This window comes from Lactuca sativa, chromosome 7 (assembly GCF_002870075.4).
Source record: "Lactuca sativa cultivar Salinas chromosome 7, Lsat_Salinas_v11, whole genome shotgun sequence".
Lineage (NCBI taxonomy): Eukaryota > Viridiplantae > Streptophyta > Magnoliopsida > Asterales > Asteraceae > Lactuca > Lactuca sativa.
The window spans coordinates 80,958,806-80,977,521 of NC_056629.2; the positions used below are offsets into that span (position 1 = coordinate 80,958,806).

Consider the following 18,716-nt stretch of genomic DNA (forward strand, 5'->3'; position numbering starts at 1 on the left):
AAACCACAACTTATGAAAAATGACAAGATGATTATACATAAATTTCCAAATATCGTTATAAACGACTGTCCGGTCTCGTATTGACACAAATTTAACAATTGTTCAATTAAACATTTCCGACATCTATACTATACCTAAAACAAGTAAACATTAAATCCTTTGGACTTGAAAGTTCCAAACATGCTTATTGGGCCTTTGTGACCCATTAACATGATTTTTGGGACCAAGGGATAATTATAAATGTTATTGGGCCTTCTATGACCCAATTTCATATTTAAGGGACCCTCATTGGCTTTTAAGTGCTATTGGGCCTTAGTAGCCCATTAACATTGCTAGTAAGGTCAAAGTAAATCAAATGCGAAATGGGTCAGCGTGTCCTTCGTATAATCAATAGCCATAAATAATACGCGAGAATAGTAGGATCTTGTAATCCTCTTCTCCTCGTTTATTAGGCCTATTGTCAATCCAAGGAAACAAATACGGGTTGATAATCAATAGTAATCAAAGTCAATTGGGATTTAGTGAGTAATAACGGGTGACACCAACGTGTGTCGGTCGTAGTCTGTAGTTATAATCAAAGTCTCCTAGAGGGAGAGTGAGAGTTTATGTATAGATCTATACGAGGGTGACTCCCCCACACCTCAGCTGTTCGCTACAGTTAGACTCGGCCAGTCTACGGTGACAAAATCTTAAGATCAATTCTGGCGTTCACCAGAGTGTCAAGACAAACGAATTAGTCATTATCATGCATGGTTATAACAACTCACATAAATAAATCCAATAATAATCAAGTAATCAAGATAAATCAAAATCATTCAAGGGTGGGATAACAATATGCACAATTGTACGATATTTTGTTTATTTTCGGAAAACATCGGGTTTTCCGGAGAAGTTCAACAATTTTTCATTGGTACTTTTAATACGAAGTTTTTCAACTATACACGTTTTGAAATCATCATGCATATATTTACGGATTTTCACACTTTTATACAAACAATGGTCTTTTCAGAAAATATCGGATTTTCTAGGTTGTTTTCTTACAAATTTCACAAAACATTTTCATATCAAACCTACTTATGAACTCACCAACATTTCATATGTTGACCATTTTCAAAATAACTTGTATTCTCAGGTAACAGGTAAGTTGAGGAGTAGTACCAAGTTATGTTAGAGTGTTGTGCTTTTGAAAACTATCAAACAATTTATGTTATGGATTTGAAATGTTAAAACAATGTATTTGATGTGAACAATGTCAGTTGTAATATATTGATGCATGGTGATACTTATGTTATGATTCATGTATATTCATTGTGATGATATTCAAATTTAGTCACGTGAGCCCTCAGACGTTTCCGCCGTCTGGTTCGGGGGTGTGACATGAACCATAATAGTCCATAGAAAGGTTCCCCGGTTCGCCACAAAATTAAGGAGATCTGTCACACCATTGAATTGATTAGTAGGCATTTCACACCATTTTAGAATCCATTGTTGGGCCTCCATCGCAAATCAACAACTGATTAGAATATGATCACATGTTTCTTTTAAATTAGTTGAGTGGTAAATCTTATACAATATATCTTGACATCCTCGGTTCGAGTCATACCCAATATAACTCTAGGGTTGTAATTGGAAATAAAATTGGGCATTTTCAAAAAAAAAAATTAAAAATAAATCAAAATGTCAGCTGTTTCTTTGGGTTAATATTAACTTTATGATGTGGGGGGTTATTGTCGTCAGCATCCTATGTGGCTTGGATTGGTCAACGACAAACATAGGCCTATGGTCCTCTTTTTCATTGAGAGTTTAGAAATGTTAAATAAAAATAGCTAAGTATCACTTAGGTTACTCAGTATGGTCAACAGTTGTTCAAAGGGAACAGATTAAAAATTACCTAATTTCACAAAAATTAAACAAAATTGAAAGTAGAGTTTTTAAACACTTAAACCACTTCAATTAACATTGAAAAACTTAGCACAACTCGAAAACCTAGACTCCACAAAACTTTAGGATTTTACAAGATAAAATTCAAACGTACATGTCCACATGTTAAACAAGGTAACATCTCTCGCTTTTAACTTTGTCATGCACCATTCACCATCTCACGCATGGGAGGTGCCACCCAAATAAGACTGTCGATATACTCCACAAATTTTTCCATGCTGTCATTTCCATGACAAAATTTGTCTAAGATTTTAGCTTTCCTTGCAGTTGGGTCATACAAAACAATACGGAAATCATCATCTACAATAAGAACCTCATTGTGTGATGTGAATCCATAACCTACACCACTCGGTAAATGCAAATGCGACATAACATAATGTTTCGCCCATGATTCAGTCACCCCATACTCATCCATCACCCACACCTCACATACATCATCCTCCTCATACCATGACATCACACAAAGCTTTCCCCCCAAACCTCCTAAAGCATTCGAGCGTTTGCTATCAAGTACAGAATCTGGAAAACGTATCTCACGGAATGTCTCTGAACCCAAATCAAATGCCACTATCGTTTCTAGCTCCTCCTCCTGATCAAGAATAAAGGCATGCCAATGAAGATATCCACCATGCCCATCTACACAAACGACGTCGCAATTGATTAGCATTATGACGTGCGATGGTAACCTTTGAGAAACAAACTCCCATGAACCTCTTTTCATGCTATAAACCTCAACTTGCAGCCACTCTTCAACAATATGTGGTAAAGTACCGGTAAGGCCTATAATCTTAACAACTTTGTAATCCTCTGTTTTTGGATCAAACCCAAACCGGAAATAAATTTCATAACTATGATCACTGGAGGGTATATAATGTGGTGGGAGAGTTGACACGGTGGAAATAGAATGATTCCAAATTTGAATGACATCATAACCGTAACGAGAGCATATTAAGCCGTGAACAGAACCGATGACTCTGATGCTGCTGGTAGTATGTCCAGATTTGGGATTAACCGCAGGGAGTTTGATGAAATTAGTGGGTTCGGGATATGGAGATCGACATGGGTGTACAGTGAATGGTTCAGGGTCAGAAGAAGATGTCTCGTTGTAGAAGACCAAGAGAAGTCGATCCTTGTTATTGATGGAATGATGGAGGTGGGATTTTATAAAGGATGGATGAGATAAGAAGGCATTCCAAGATTTCGAGACAGATCTCATTTGAGCAACCTGTTTTGCCAATAATCGGATGAATATGTTTACCAAAGCATCATCCGGGAGATTTTCCATAGTCGTTGGGTGTTGAATTTTAGACCTGTAGGATCAGTATAACAGATATCAGTAAAGTCACCACCAAGAGCATTAATATTTAAAAACAACAGTGTGTTTAGGAGTGTACTAAAAGAAAGACCAACCAAGTAAAGGTTTTCTGTTTGCACATTTGTTGAAGCTCTGATACCCCAGTGGAAGCAGAGATGCTAATAGAATTCGCACCTTCATATGATCCTCCAGTTGAATTCTTCGGTTCATGAAATCAAAAGTGTATCAAGGTTTTAAACATTATGGTTGGATAAAGCTTCAATACAGAGACCTAAGAATATACGTATTCCTAATGAAGTTGTAAGAAAAAAGTCCCCTCCATCTACTTTTGATAGTTAATTGTAATGACTCTTGAGTTAGACTTAAAACTACTAATAAATTAAGTAAAAAAGTAAACATCAAGAGAGCAACTTACATTTCGCCCAGCCTCCTGAGAAACACTCTGGGGTTCTTCATTCATCTCTGGGGTCATAAGAGAGGCAAGTACACCATCAGCAGAAATATTCAATTGAAGTAATACAAAAGCTATTTATTAGTATGAATATATCGAAGCTCATATTTACAACAAGAACCATTGCCGCTTATCACTTATTAATTACCAAAAACTAAATTCTTGCATGAACTATGACGTGGTAAAATAAATGCTTTTCTAAAGTCAAAGAAGGAAACCTAACCAATTGAAAAAAGATGCAGCAATCATCCAATGAAACAAACTAAATACTTACCAAGCAACAACAATCATAATACCTTACGATAGCCATAACAATTAGCATCAACACTACAGCCAAATAGACCCCAAATATTAATAATTGTTTTAATCGAAAGAAACAGTGTCGAACCTGGACGAAAAGGCCTCTTACGGGGTTTTTCTTCGGCTCCACCGCTTTCGTAGCGAGCCCTTCCATCGTTCACCGTCGCCATAAACTTAAGCTGGAGAATTGAGGAGATGAATACTGAAAACTAGGGGGGTTTTCAGGGTCCTAATAGTCATAAGAAAAAAAGCCTAAACCGATACAAAAACCGACGTGTGGTTTTTATGTTCACAAAACCGACCATCGGTATGATGCGGTTTACCTAGAAACCATTATGTTAAAATTTTAAATAATTATATATGTCAAACTTCAAAAATTAAAATTTCACGCCAAAATATCTTTAACCTTATAAACATTTTTTTCTTTTTTTTACAAAAATACCATTTTTTTTTTAATTTTTTTGGTAAAGTAGTCACATTCTTTGGCACCTATTGTTCCAGGGAGGTCTCCAGAATTCGATTTCGAACCATTGTTTCGGAATACATTTGATTTTTTTTTTTTTGCGTGTAAGTTTTGTTTTCATAAAATGTAATACATTGTTTCGGAATATATTTGTAATACATGGTTCCAGAGTATAATGTATAAGTTTTGCTTTCATAAAATTTATAATTTTTGGTTTTATAAAATATAAAATGTAATTAAACGAACTAACAACTAATAAATACATAAACTAAATAAAGTATGTGTGTGAGTTATATTACAAATACGATGTTTAAATTATCTTTGTCTTTATACTCAAAAATATTTCCGCTAGTCGTTTTCTATAACCATAGCCTATGGACCAATGGTTTTACCCTCTATATAAATCGATTTCCTGTTGATCGACGCCTTCAGGAACTAACACAAAAATACCTCACAATCCCCTCTGCTGCCAATCTGTTGTGGTATGTATGGGGTTTTTTCGATGGGTTATCTTGAAACTCTCGAGTGAGATTGAATCAGTTGGTTCGGTACCCAAGTAGTTGACTCTCACTAGCAGTTTGTCGATGCAAGTTCTCATACCTATAAACCAATCCTTGTTTTTCGAATAGTAGTCGCCCTTCAAATAACTATGGTATATAGTCGTTTGGAATGTCTTCAAATCTAAAACATCCGAAAAACAATGAGCATGTGGTATATTGATTGAAATGTATAGCTACAAAAAAATGTTAAAAATAATTAATTAGTATATAAATACTCAGGCAATGTAATCCAAACAAAATTATATCGTATCACACTCTGCCCAAACTGGGTAAACGGATCCGTTAGCCATGACACTTCAGTCAAATGTAGCAGTGTTGAAAATTAACGGTACAACGTCCACCAAACATCAACCGTTCTACGCTATACCAGCAATGAGATCCATATCATTATGTCTACAAAGTTCATAAAAAAATTACACATGTTTAAAAAGATCCAACCAAAAAAGAAAATATTATTTACAGAAATGGTAAAAAAATAAAAAATCAAAGTGTGTTTTTAATCAAGTTATAAAAAATTTGTGGAAATTATAAAAAGAAATTATATTAAATCCGTAAAACAAAGTTTAGAACAATTGAAGTTTTAAAAAAAAACAAAGTTAAAAAAAAATTTATATCAAAATTCTAAAAAAAAAAGATAATTTGAAAAAAATAAAAGACTAAAAAATTTAAAAAAATAAATCAAATGTTGTGCCACACATAACACACAAATTTTTTGTAGTGTGAAAACCTTGAAACCTAGACAAAGAGCCCACCTGAGTGTGACAAATTTGTTAAATTTGTCCTTCTTCATTCATTTTTCTATTGTTAAGTTTAAATGAATAATATCTTTAAATATTTGATCTAAACCTTTTATTAGACCATTGTATTTATTTTTTCTTTTCATTTTATTATTTTGTTACTTATCTGTTTTTCCAAAAAAAATATTTTTAATAAAATTGGCCAAAACTTTCATGCCGAAAATCAAAATGTTACATTATATGACCAAATAGTAACGTTTTCATAGCTTCAATGGTTATTTAAGTCACTCGTCTATTTTAGAACCTAGTTTCCATTCCTTAAAACCGAACTGTATAAATTGATTTAAACGAATCATTCAGTTGATTTGAATTAGGTTTTAATTTTATTTTATTAATATCTATACTTTAAAAACCAAAATCAATTTGAATTAGGTTTAACAATCGTGTTGTGTTTGGGTTAGCGGGTCAATATATACCAACCCGAACACAACCCATTTAATTATATAGGTCACGGGTTAGCGGGTTTGGAACATAAACTCATATATGATCCATCAACCCACTTATTTATATGGGTTCACATGTTGTCGTGGTCGGAGTTGGGTTCGTGGGTCAGATTTGAGTTTGTGTGTGGTCGGATTCCATATATAAAATTGATAATTAAAGATGAATAAATTCTTGATGCAAACATATCCGAATTTTAGAAACTTAAGTCTTAAACATCCAAATGAAAATTAAAAATATTTATGGAAACATGTTCAAACTAAAACATTAATACAACATAGATAAATTCAATCGCATGCTTCGACGTCGTTCGATAATGATTCAATCATTCATGCCGCCGTTCTTTGTTAAGTTAATTTGATCGTTCATCACAAATGGGAGACTGGGAGAGGGCTTATTCGATTTTGTTTATGAGATACTGACATTATTTAGGGCAAATGCCAAACGTATTACAAATCAGCAAACGGTTAACCACATGTCAAATGGTCAGTATCAGGTATTAGGTATCCTATCCTAGTATAAAGTATAAACTATATGGTGTATAATATTTAATATATTTAAAAAAATATAGAATTTTTTTATTAAAATTCTAAATGGGTTGGTGGGTCAACCCGTATATGCTTTTAGAAACCCATATATGACAAGTTTAATAAACGGATTAACGAGTTAACGGGTTAAAAAACTCAACCTAAATCCGATTATTTCGTGTCATATCACACGGATCTTGTCGAAAATTATAGATCTATCTTATTTATTAAGTCAAATTGGTGTCAATCGACCCGTACTATCAAAAACCCTGGCCATAACCTAAACCCTTAACCCTTCATGTAATTCACTGATTCATTCTACAATTACAAACACTAATTTTACCGCTCTATTTTTCTCCAAGCTCCACCTTTCACTTCATCTGTATACGCGATTTAATCTCCACCAGCTTCCCGTATGGCGACGGCGAGCGATGGAAGGGCTCCGTACGAAAGCCGTGGAGACGGTGAAAAGTCCCGCAAGAGGCCTTTCCGGCCAGGTTTATCACTGTTTGCTCTAAGTCAGATCTATTTTTATTATTTATTGCTCCCGTGTGCTTATTTAGGGCCTATTTGATTTCTTATGGCTGCTGCATCCTTTTTCGACAGATTATTTTTTATTTTTTGCTGTATCTTTGAATTGCTCATCTCTTTTTATAATGTACGTCTTTATCTTTAGACATATGTGTTTTCTATTGATTGATTAAGTAGTACACTGCCTGTGCTTTACTTCATTATGGCTGCAGAAAGCCACTTACGTGTTCATGATACTTTTTACTCATTTAATTTTGTACTATGCGAAAGTTTAGTGTTCATGATGATACTTTTTGGAGGTGATCGAGGGATGTATCACGATGACAGTGAAAGTTAGTCAATGATCCTCATCATCTTCGAGGTGTAGTATGTAAGTGTGTTTATATGAAAAGAAATCATTTTTGTGTTGGATGAATATTATTGTTGAAAGTTTTTGTCATCGGATTCAAGCATGTGGAAAAGAGAATATCTGTTCATGTGCCCAATTTGGATTTTTTAACTTTTGAATTGTCACGTGGTGGGACCATCACAATATACAATATATATTAACCATTAAATAAATCATTACCTGGATCATTGTTTTCATATTAGGTTATGAATCTAAACATCTGTTTGTCTCTCATAGATTTGCATCTTTAAATAAATTTTCTTGTGGTAAGTGATAAGTGGTAATGGGTCAGTCTTATTGTCGATGTTTCTATCTGTCTGTCTAAAACTTAATATATTCATTATTAATAGCCTTCTGTATTACTTCAGTTGACTTTCTGCTTATGATGTACATGCCTCTTATGTGACCAGAGCTTAATGAAGAACCCCAGAATGTTTCACAGGAGGGAGGGCAAAATGTAAGTCGTCTCATAAGTTTTGCTAAATTTAGTAAGATGCAAAATGATAATTTTTGTACTTTTTTTAATGTTAATTTCTTCATGACTTGTGTTGCAATTATAATATACTATTTCTTGGGAGTTGCAAGTGTTTTTTTATCGTTGGAAATGCTCTTAAGCTAAGCTACCTGTAACATTGTTGGCAACAACTTATTTAAAAAAGCTCGTTTGATAATTTGAAAATAGTTTCAACCCCATACTTGAGAGTCATTAGAATTACCTATCAAAGTAGATGGAAACCTAGTATAAATTGGTATCAGGTGTAGTATCTTTTTTTATGTGTTCATTGGTAATATATATTCTAATGTCATTGTCTCAATGCATTATCCAACCATTTTTTCTAAAACCATTGTAACCTTGATGCACTTTTGATTTCATAAACCGAAGAATTTAGCTGGGAATCGTGCTAGCACTTCTGTTATCATTGGGACATCTGAGCTTGAACAAATGTTGAACCAGATGACCTTTACTAGGTTGGCTTTTCTTTAAGTACAATCTTATACTTTAATATTATTTACATTCTATTTTAGGTGCCTCATTCATTCTTGAGAATTATTCGGCCACTAGCTACTGAGGTTTTATATCCTGTTACAGTTCTGAAATCCAACGCCTGACAGCATTGCTGCATTCAAGAGCTTGTGATAATGTTGTTGTCGAACGCGATGTTCCAATGACACGAATGGCTTCACCACAACAGACAACAAGTATAGAGAACCTTTCGGGTGATCTTCTATCAAAAATATTCATCCTCTTAATGGCAAAACAGCTCGCTCAGATGAGATGCGTCTCGAAATCATGGAATGCCATCTTATCTCAATCCTCCTTTATAAAATCCCACCTCCATCATTCCATCAATAACAACGATCAAATTCTCGTAGTCTTCGTCAACAATCTGTCTATAAACCACAAACTGTTCACCTCATACCTCTATCCGACTCATTCCCCCCATCGCGTACTCGCTAATTTCATCAAAATCCCCCGGGTGAAGCCTGGGTATACTTATCGTATGATCAAAATTATCGGTTCTGTTCACGGATTGATATGCTCTAGTTATGGTGATTATGTCATTCACATTTGGAATCCCTCTCTCCGCGCTGAGTCAGCTCTCCCCCCATATTCTTTCCCCTATTGCGGTTGTTATGAAATCTCTTTCCGCTTCGGGTTTGATTCCAAAACTCTGGATTACAAAGTTGTTAAGATTACAGGCCTCACCGGACCGGAGCAAACATCAACATCAGAAGAAGAAGAAGAAGAAGACGATGTTCCTAGTTTTCGGTATCTCATCATAAAGTGGCTGCAGGTTGAGATTTACAGCATGAGAACGGGCTCATGGAAGTTAATCACTCAAAGGTTTCCATCTCATATCACGAGGATTTTCGATAATGATAAGGCCTGTGTAGATGGCCATGATGGGCGTCTTCATTGGGTTGGTCATACTAATGAGAAGCTTGATTCAGAAGTGATAGTGGCGTTTGATTTGGGTTCAGAGACTTTCCTTGAGATGACTTTTCCGGATTCTATACTGGATTACTATCGCTCCAACACTTTAGGAGTTTTGGGGGGAAAGCTTTGTGTGATGTCAGGAGATGGGGATGCTGAAATCCAGGTGTGGGTGGCTGAATCATGGGTCAAACGCCATGTCTTTCACTTTTCACATGATCCTGATCACGCGTTTAATGGATTCACATCACACAATGAGTTTTTCATCGAAGATGCCGATGATTGTCTTGTTTTCTATGATCATATTGCAGACAAGGCTAAAATATTGGAGAAATATCCTGGTGGAAAATGTAACACAAATAGGATCGTGGAGTATGTCGACAGTCTTGTTTGGATTGCACCTCCCCCATGAGATGAGCAGCGTCTATTGATTTCACATTTTGAAGAATCGTCTCTACAAAAGACAAGGCATCAGATCTACTTCTTCTATATGCTTCGTGACTTTTGAAAGAATTTTATATCTTTTGAGTCCTGTGGCTAACAGGAGCGTAACATATTTACATTAACAAATTTTAAACGCAAAACGTCGGTTATGTATTTTCTGTTAATCTTTTGGTTTGCTCAAGATTACAGACTTCTAATGATTAAATCTGCCAACATCATCGCTCTTCTATTTAACTGTTTGTGATTCTTTTAATCTTTTGAATGGAGGCTATATATATGATTGCTTAACTTTTTTGGATTTTTTTTTACAATCTTCAGTTCATAGATGCCATGGCTAGGTGGTTTTTGACTTATTGTTGAGATCATATTGTGTTTAACCATTTACCTGGTTGAAATTTTCAATAATACCATGCTGTTTGATGATTCTGGATGCTCCCTTTGTTCTAACATATAAATACGTTTGTACTTGTACACTCAAGGATCCAAAGATATAGAACAAGTATTTATTTGTCTTTCAGTTTTGACGTAGCGAGTACTTCTAGTTTCTCTCTTACGTGGTATGGAAAACCGGTTATAGTAAGTTAGTTACCCAAATAAGCAGGTAAAACTTGAGTTTATGCCACTACAATGCAAAACAAATTATAATTATTAATAATAAATAAATAAAAACTTAAGGGCCCTTTTAAACCAAAAACCAATACTTGATTGGCTACATTAACAAAAACCCCACTTTGGAATTTCAGGCTAAAAAGTCTAAATTTGCTAACTTGCCTATTTAAGCACCGTACTCAACTTCTTTCCATATTATGGCACAGCCTCAATGTATAACATTCTACCTTGGAGCCTTTCTCTTATCAAAGCAAGATTGTACACAAGAAGCATTCATACATGGCTGTAAATTAGTGGTTTAAAATGCTTGTAATCTTCAACTTCAAAAGTGCAAGACAAATCACGATATAGACTAAAACACATAACTAAGGAATGCATGTTTCGACTATGTTGTCATGTCATGTGTCCACAACCAACAATTCTAGCCTTGTCATTACCCAACAGTTAACAAGTTAAAAGCTTTCTAATTTCATGAAAGTGAAACAAAATTGAAAGTTGAGTTAAAGAAAACATAAAAAACACTAGAAATTTGAACACAACCCAGAAAAATAGAGTCCACAAGCCTTTAGAAATTTTAGAAGAAATGAAACTAAACCATAAAAGATAAACATCCTGACTACTCAATTTTCTCACAGTATAAATTAAATGAGTAAAACGTACTACCAGTAACCCTAAATTGCCTGATTCCTTATGCTGATGTGGCTTTCTGTTCTGCAACCATGCATATTGAAGAAACCTCAAGAAGTTCAAACAGAGCTCTAATATTGACTAAGACGAAACTAAATCCTAATTGCATGACATATTATGTGGTTAAATAAATGCCTTTGTACAGCGAACGAAAATAAATCAATCAAATAAAAAAGATGAAGCAACCATCTAATGAAACAAAAAAGCCCTAAAACAAAGTCACGCCCATTATGATATGATAGAAATAAGAAATAGCATCTGGTTACAGCCAAATAGGCCTCGAATAAGCTCACGGAATTAAAAACACAAGTAATTCGGAAAAACGGTGCTAAACCTGGCCGGAAAGGCCTCTTACGGGACTTTTCTTTGGCACCGTTGCTTTCGTAAGGAGCTCTTTCGTCGGACGCCGTCGACATATGGAAAGTGAAGCTATTGAGGAGATGACTTGTGTAGACAGAGACCGTAAAAATGAAGAGAGAATAGACATAGATATATGATTATATGGAGCGGGAAATCAATGTCTACGAGACTACGACTGCGGATAGACAATTTATTATATCTAAAATAAAATACAATAATCAAGTGCTGTTTGTTTATTTTAAGCAAAATTCAAGTTTCTGCGAACTCTGTAACCATATACAGTAGAGGTACATCAAACGGTTGCAGACACAAGAAGCGTGTTTGTTTTTTTAATATCTGCTGCAGATATTAAAAAATTAAAATAAACTGATTTTATAATCCGAAAATAGTTTTTTAATACCAAAAATTTAATAATGTATAATATTTCAGCAAAAATTTATCATATTTCAGCAAAAAAATAATGATATTTTAACAAAAAAAATATAGATATTTTAGCATAAAATAATGATATTTCATCAACAAATTATTATTATTCAATATTAAAAAAAAAAGAAAAAAATCAATCTGAATAAACAAAAAAAAAACGAAAAAAATGTGAAATAAGATGTTAGCAATATATATTCAATATTTTAGCAAGAAAAAAAAAGAAGAAGAAGAGGTTGGAAGAGGCAAAACAAGTGTTGCGCCAACAAGAACATGCGCAAAGGTTTTTTAATCTGAAGACTTCTAAAAAAGAAACAGCTGCAAAATAAAAAGTGTTGCGCGTGTGTTGCGTCGCGCAGCAATAAGAGCTCTGAAGATGTTTTTCCGAAAAACAAACAACACCTTACACTTTTGATCCCTTTACTGTGTAATTTAGGTGCATATGAAATGCAATTAATCTTTTTAGGAACCTACAAATAAGTTTTATAAGATGACACACGCCTAGCAAGAAGCAAGCCTTCGTAAAGGAAAATACAAAGTTTATAAAGTATCGGTTACAAATAAAAGTACAAACACACCAATTTTCCATTTGAAGGAGCATTTAGCTCTCCTGTGTTTGTGTTTTATCCAAGTATACACCAACAATTTAATATTGTATCATTGGATGCCACCTTCGTTGGAGTAATACGATATTATTAAACAACCTTTCATTTCGTGCCTTTTCGATCCACACTAAAACGAGCCGTAACAAATACTCACAAATGTTTTCATTTTCTTTTGGCAATTCCCCCACTTGGAAGCATGGTTTATGTGACAACCCCATATTTCAACCAATGTAATGACTTAAAGTCAATTATTGTAACTTATATTTTGTAATAGTGGATTTATATCGTCAAAATTAAATTATTCCGAAATCTTAATTGGATAGTATTGAGTGGTAAATATCGTTTCAAGGTTTTCAAAAATATAAAAATCGCTAAAATCCGAGTTATAACGAGGAAGTTATGACCAATCGAAGTTTCGCAACAAAACCGGTAAAAATATTGTTAAGTGTAAAACGCGAAATCCCAATAAATACTTTTTAGCCTTAGGTATCTAAATGAGATTCGTAGAAAACATTAAACCGTGAACATACATAAAAAGAACGTCCAAATCTGACTTCGTATGAGGAAGTTATGATTTTTCTAAGTTTCGGAATGGCAGTAGACAGCTAAAAACTCGAATCAGTGATCAAGTGATTTATGGCTAGCACAACCTAAACGAGAATCGAAGATCTCGTCAATAATAGCACAACGGTAAAAAGTATGACGAAAATGGACATCGGACGAAGAAGTTATGGATTTTTAACGGGCATTTCCAGTCCCGGCATGTTAAAAATATATAATTAAAAATAAATTCAAAACTAGCTTACGAGTCTAAATGAAAGTTGTAGAGTACAGTCTCACCTACGCGTGGATATAAAGAACGCGAAAAACAAAGCTCATACGCAAAAGTTACGCAATTTAGAAGTTTGGACATTCAATTACGCCCCGCGTACTAAAGGATAGGAGCCTCGTCCCATCAGCCAACAAGCTCTCCCATCGGACAGAAGCCCTCCTGTAACACCCAAAGTTTGGAAGGCCAAGAAAGGAAAGAAAACCCTAATTTTAAGGGGAGACTCGGCGAGTCCGAGCGGGATCCGAGTCGAGGAGTAAGTGACCAACTCGTGAGTCGGCCAAGGAGACTCGGCGAGTCTGGTCTGTACGAGGAAAACTCTAAATCCGGGACTTGGAGCCTATTTAAACGTCTCATTCTCTCCCCTAGGGTTCCTTTACTGCCTCTTTCACCCAGAACACCAAACCCTAGCCGCCATATCCATTGATTGAGCCAATTGTTGCCTTGAAGAGTGCATTAAAGCTTGGAGAAGGAAGAAGGATCTTGGAGGTGCAAGAAGGGGCTCTAGATCCGGGATTAGGAAGATATTTCTTAGCATTTGGAGGTAACAAACTAGTTCTTGGACTCTTTTGCACCTAGATCTATGTGTGAGTTTTGGGGCTTTTTAGCCATGATGGTATCCATTTGAGTTAGAAGCCAGATCTGAAGTTGCTACTTCGGATCTAAGCATATTAGGGTCTTGAGAAGCATAAAGTATCTGCCCTTGAGTTGATTATGGAGCCTCTTGGCCTTAAACCCCAGTTTATGGTGTATTTTTCCTAGATCTCCTTCTCTACACGTAAAGTTTGCAACCTTACGTGAGGAATAGGCTTGGGAAGGGTAGATCTACAGTTGGGAGTCCATGCATGACTCAAAAGTCCTCTGCATGTATGGAGATCTGAATGGACTCGACGAGTAGCATGAAGATTTGGAGGAACTCGACGAGTGGGATGAACAGCTCGTCGAGTCAGATGAAGTTGGGCAGGAACTCGGCGAGTTGGATGAACAACTCGACGAGTCTGTTGAAGGTTGTCTTGGACTCGGCGAGTCAGGTCGCGAAACCCCAAACCCTTCGAGTTAAGACTCAGATCAGTGAGTTGAGTGGGGACTCAGTGAGTTGGATAGGACAGGACTCAGAAATCGGTAGACTCGGCGAGTCAGGGGCTGACTTTGCGAGTCGATTCGCGAATGAAAGGATTCTGAGTGTATGAACTCGGCGAGTCAGTAAGCAGACTCGGCGAGTAGGGTTGACCTGGAAGGTTGACTTTGACCAGGACTTTGACGTTGTCAAGAGTTGACTTAGTTGACTTTTGGAGGACTGTCAGACTAAGTGTTATATTGTTATTGGTAGCTCAGAGAGCTAGAGGAGCAGCTGCTCAGAGGGTTGTCGGTTAGCAGCCAGAGGGTTATCAGCAGAGCTCAGCAGTTCAGGTGAGTTTCCTTCCAGTAGGAACGGGTCTAAGGCCACAATGCCGGCCCGTTTACCTAGCAGTAGTTTTCGGACTTCAGTCCGATGCAGTAGTTAATATGTTTGATGCCTTCGTGGCTCAGACAGGATTTATGCGTTATGTGTTCCGGGCTACGACCCAATACAATATGCAGTATATGTGTGTTCATGCTAGTTGATATGTTTATGTTATGCTATGTTCAGTCAGTTTCTGGACTTCGGTCCGATGCAGGGGGCAAGGCCCCAGTTAGTCCGGACTTCGGTCCGATGCAGGGGACAAGGTCCCATTTAGTTCCGGACTTCGGTCCGATGCAGTTTGTCCGGACTTCGATCCGATGCAGGGGACAAGGTCCCAGTCAGTTTTCGGACTTCGGTCCGATGCAGGGGGCAAGGCCCCAGTTAGTTCGGACTTCGATCCGATGTAGGGGACAAGGTCCCAGTCAGTTTCCAGACTTCGGTCTGATGTAGTTTCCGGAATTCGGTCCGATGCAGTGGTCAAGGCCCAATATGTGTTTATATGTTATTGTATGGTATGTAGTAGTTTGGGGGAGCCCACTAAGCTTCGTGCTTACGGTTTCAGTTTTTGGTTTCAGGTACTCGGTTTTCAAAGGAGGAGCTCGGAGAGGTTGCAGTGCACACACCATAGTCAGTTAGCCTGGGAATGTTTACTCTGATAATAAGATTATGTTTTGGATTAACAATTGGAAATTATGTTATGACTTACGATGCAGTTTTTATAAATATGACTTTAGTAATGTTTTTAAAAGAAATTTTTGGGTCGTATTTTGGGATGTTACATAAAGTCAATTATTGTAACTTATATTCTGCAATAGTGGATTTATATCGTCAAAATTAAATTGTTCCGGAATCTTAATTGGATAGTATTGAGTGGTAAATATCATTTCAAGGTTTTCAAAAACATAAAGATCGTTAAAATCCGAGTTATAACGAGGAAGTTATGACCAATCGAAGTTTCGCAACAAAACCGGTAAGAATATTGTTAAGTGTAAAACGCAAAATCCCAATGAAATACTTTTTAGCCTTAGGTATCTAATTGAGAGTCGTAGAAAACATTAAACCGTGAGCATACATAAAAAGAACGTTCAAATCTGACTTCGTATGAGGAAGTTATGATTTTTCTAAGTTTCGGAATGTCAATAGACAGCTAAAAACTCGAATCAATGATCGAGTGATTTGTGGCTAGCACAACCTAAACGAGAATCGAAGATCTCGTCAATAATAGCACAACGGTAAAAAGTACGACGAAAACGGACATCGGACGAAGAAGTTATGGATCTTTAACGGACATTTTCAGTCCCGGCCTGTTAAAATATATAGTTAAAAATAAAGTCAAAACTAGCCGACGGAGTCTAAATGAAGGTTGTAGAGTACAGTCTCACCTATGTATGGATATAAAGAACGCGAAAAACAGAGCTCGTACGCAAAAGTTACGCAATTTAGAAGTTTGGAAATTCAATTACGCCCCACGTACCAGAGGATAGGAGCCTCGTCCCATCTGCCAACAGGCTCTCCCATCGGACAGAAGCCCTCCCATCCGAAGTACGTAAGCAGTTACATCCGCTACGCCCCGCGTAACCCCGTACGCCCAGCATACCGAGGCGGTTCAGCCTCCTATAAAAGGGGTGCGACGGTTCCGGGCATAATTGCTCATTTCTTCCCTTTCTCGTGCTTATGCTCTGCGTTTAACCCTCCGAAGCCATCCCAACATCCCGATTTTCATATCCAAGTTCAGAAGGAAGTTTTACGCTCCCGAGATTCCCGAGAAAATCAGCTTTTCCAGTCAAAGTTTTGCTCGATTTTGTCTCACTTTCTTCAAACTACCAGGTGAGTTCATACCCCTACAAATACACTTCAAATACGTTTTAAATTCTTTTTAAATACTTTTAGGGGGGATACAAGTAAACACCCGGTTATTATCATATGAAAACATTTATATTTTGATATGCATTTCATACTGTTGTTTTTAACTATCATTTAAAGTAGTTATCATGAAAAACACTTCACCAACACTTCTTTACCCTGTTGGGTTACAATGCATTTTATAAATAAGAAAATATGTTTTATTTATAAGTATACATTCATCATATCAAGGATAAACTTTTCATTCAAGCGATTTTCATAGTATTACTCGTGATCTTATTTGTTAGCAACTATGTGGTGTCGTAGGGCTTTGTTTGTACCAAACGAAAGTCTCCATCTATAATCAGAGTCTCTAGGAGGGAGAGTGCGAATTTGTGTATAGATCTATACGGGGCTGACAACCCTCCACCCTGACTGCTAGCTACAGTGCATCTTTTGGGGTGACAAATGTTGACATTTGGTACTCTGTTTAGTATGGTTATAGAAACTCACAACGCGGAAACAATAACTCATGAATAAAGTAATGCTCCTATCAAATACCTTCATTCTTAAGCATGGCATATTTGCTTATTGGTTATAGTCTTGGTTATTTAAGACTGCATCTCACTTATAGGAAAATATAGGATTTTCTTGGTTCAAATACATTCATTTTATACAACTTCGGTTTTTACAACATCATTCCTAAGAAAATATTGGATTTTCTGAAATCAAATGCGGACTTTTCAAATGGCATACAATCATGCAAATGAACTTCTTTATGAACTCACCAACTTAAATGTTGACACTTTTTCTTTGAAATAACTTGTATTCTCAGGGAATCATTAAACAGGATTAGCAACTGCTTTGAAGACTTACGCCCAGGCGTTAGTTTAATCTTTTGAACATCATAATGTAATTGATTTCTTTTGCAAACATGTAATACTACAATCATGTAGACTTTTCAATTATGTATATGATGGTTGTGCGTACTTTCTTTACTATTCATTTGTTATGATACTTGACATTACGTCCTCCGCCCCCGAATATTTCCGCCGTTCTGGTTTGGGGGTGTGACAATTTAATAGTTCCCACACTGATTCAAACTATGGTTGTGAACCGATCCTTATGCGATCGATATTTTCCTCATCCGACATGCAATAACCACACATGGCATAACTGAGTCGTACACCTCATTTCATTAGAGCAACAACCGAAGGTAACGATTGATGTTGGCCCTCCAAACGAAGAACAATACTTTAATGGGAGTATCATTATTCCAATAAGTTGGGAAGCCCCTATAACTCATCGATGGTCGATGACATCGATTGCATATATACCATCCGTTGTTATTTCCGCTCGAGAATTCTAGGAGAAGAAACAAATAATTGATGATAGGTTATTAAGTTCGTGGATCTGAGCATCTACACCAAGCCCACGAGGTGCCGTCAATTTGAATCAATTCCGATAAAAAACATCTCTTTAATCTTTCCAATCGGAACACGTTAGGAAATTGGTTTTTGAGGGGTTCATTGTCAATCCAAATATTGAGCCAACAGAGAGTTTTATCACGACAGATTATTTTCTTTTCAATTACATCATCCATATATACACCATATTTCTTCATCTCAGTCGTAATACTTGCTATATTGTGTGAGACACCCGAAATTGACCTTTTTGATAAATAGTGAGCAGGTTTATATTAAAGATTATTTGTAACACCCCGTTTATTTAATACATGAATAATAGCCCTAAAAGTAGAATAGTGTGGCAAGGAGCTAGTTTTGGGGGTTAAAATGTAATTTCCGGATTAGTTTGTAAAGTAT

At 36.2% G+C, this 18,716-nt stretch overlaps 2 protein-coding genes across 2 annotated transcripts; one reads left to right on the forward strand and one right to left on the reverse strand.

Annotated features, from left to right (window-relative positions):
* Positions 1 to 1,928: 1,928 nt before the first annotated feature.
* LOC111913996 (F-box/kelch-repeat protein At3g06240) lies at positions 1,929 to 4,266 on the reverse strand. Its single transcript, XM_023909734.3, has 4 exons — positions 4,096 to 4,266; positions 3,672 to 3,718; positions 3,352 to 3,455; positions 1,929 to 3,251 (listed from the first exon to the last, which is right to left on the reverse strand). Exons 1-4 carry the CDS (start codon positions 4,175 to 4,177, stop codon positions 2,081 to 2,083), a joined length of 1,404 nt encoding a protein of 467 aa, XP_023765502.1. The 5' UTR covers positions 4,178 to 4,266; the 3' UTR covers positions 1,929 to 2,080.
* Positions 4,267 to 7,069: 2,803 nt separating this feature from the next.
* On the forward strand, positions 7,070 to 10,328 carry LOC111913949 (F-box/kelch-repeat protein At3g06240). The gene is made up of 4 exons (XM_042896636.2): positions 7,070 to 7,292; positions 8,125 to 8,171; positions 8,598 to 8,683; positions 8,805 to 10,328. Exons 1-4 carry the CDS (start codon positions 7,211 to 7,213, stop codon positions 10,060 to 10,062), a joined length of 1,473 nt encoding a protein of 490 aa, XP_042752570.1. The 5' UTR covers positions 7,070 to 7,210; the 3' UTR covers positions 10,063 to 10,328.
* The last annotated feature ends 8,388 nt before the right edge of the window (positions 10,329 to 18,716 follow it).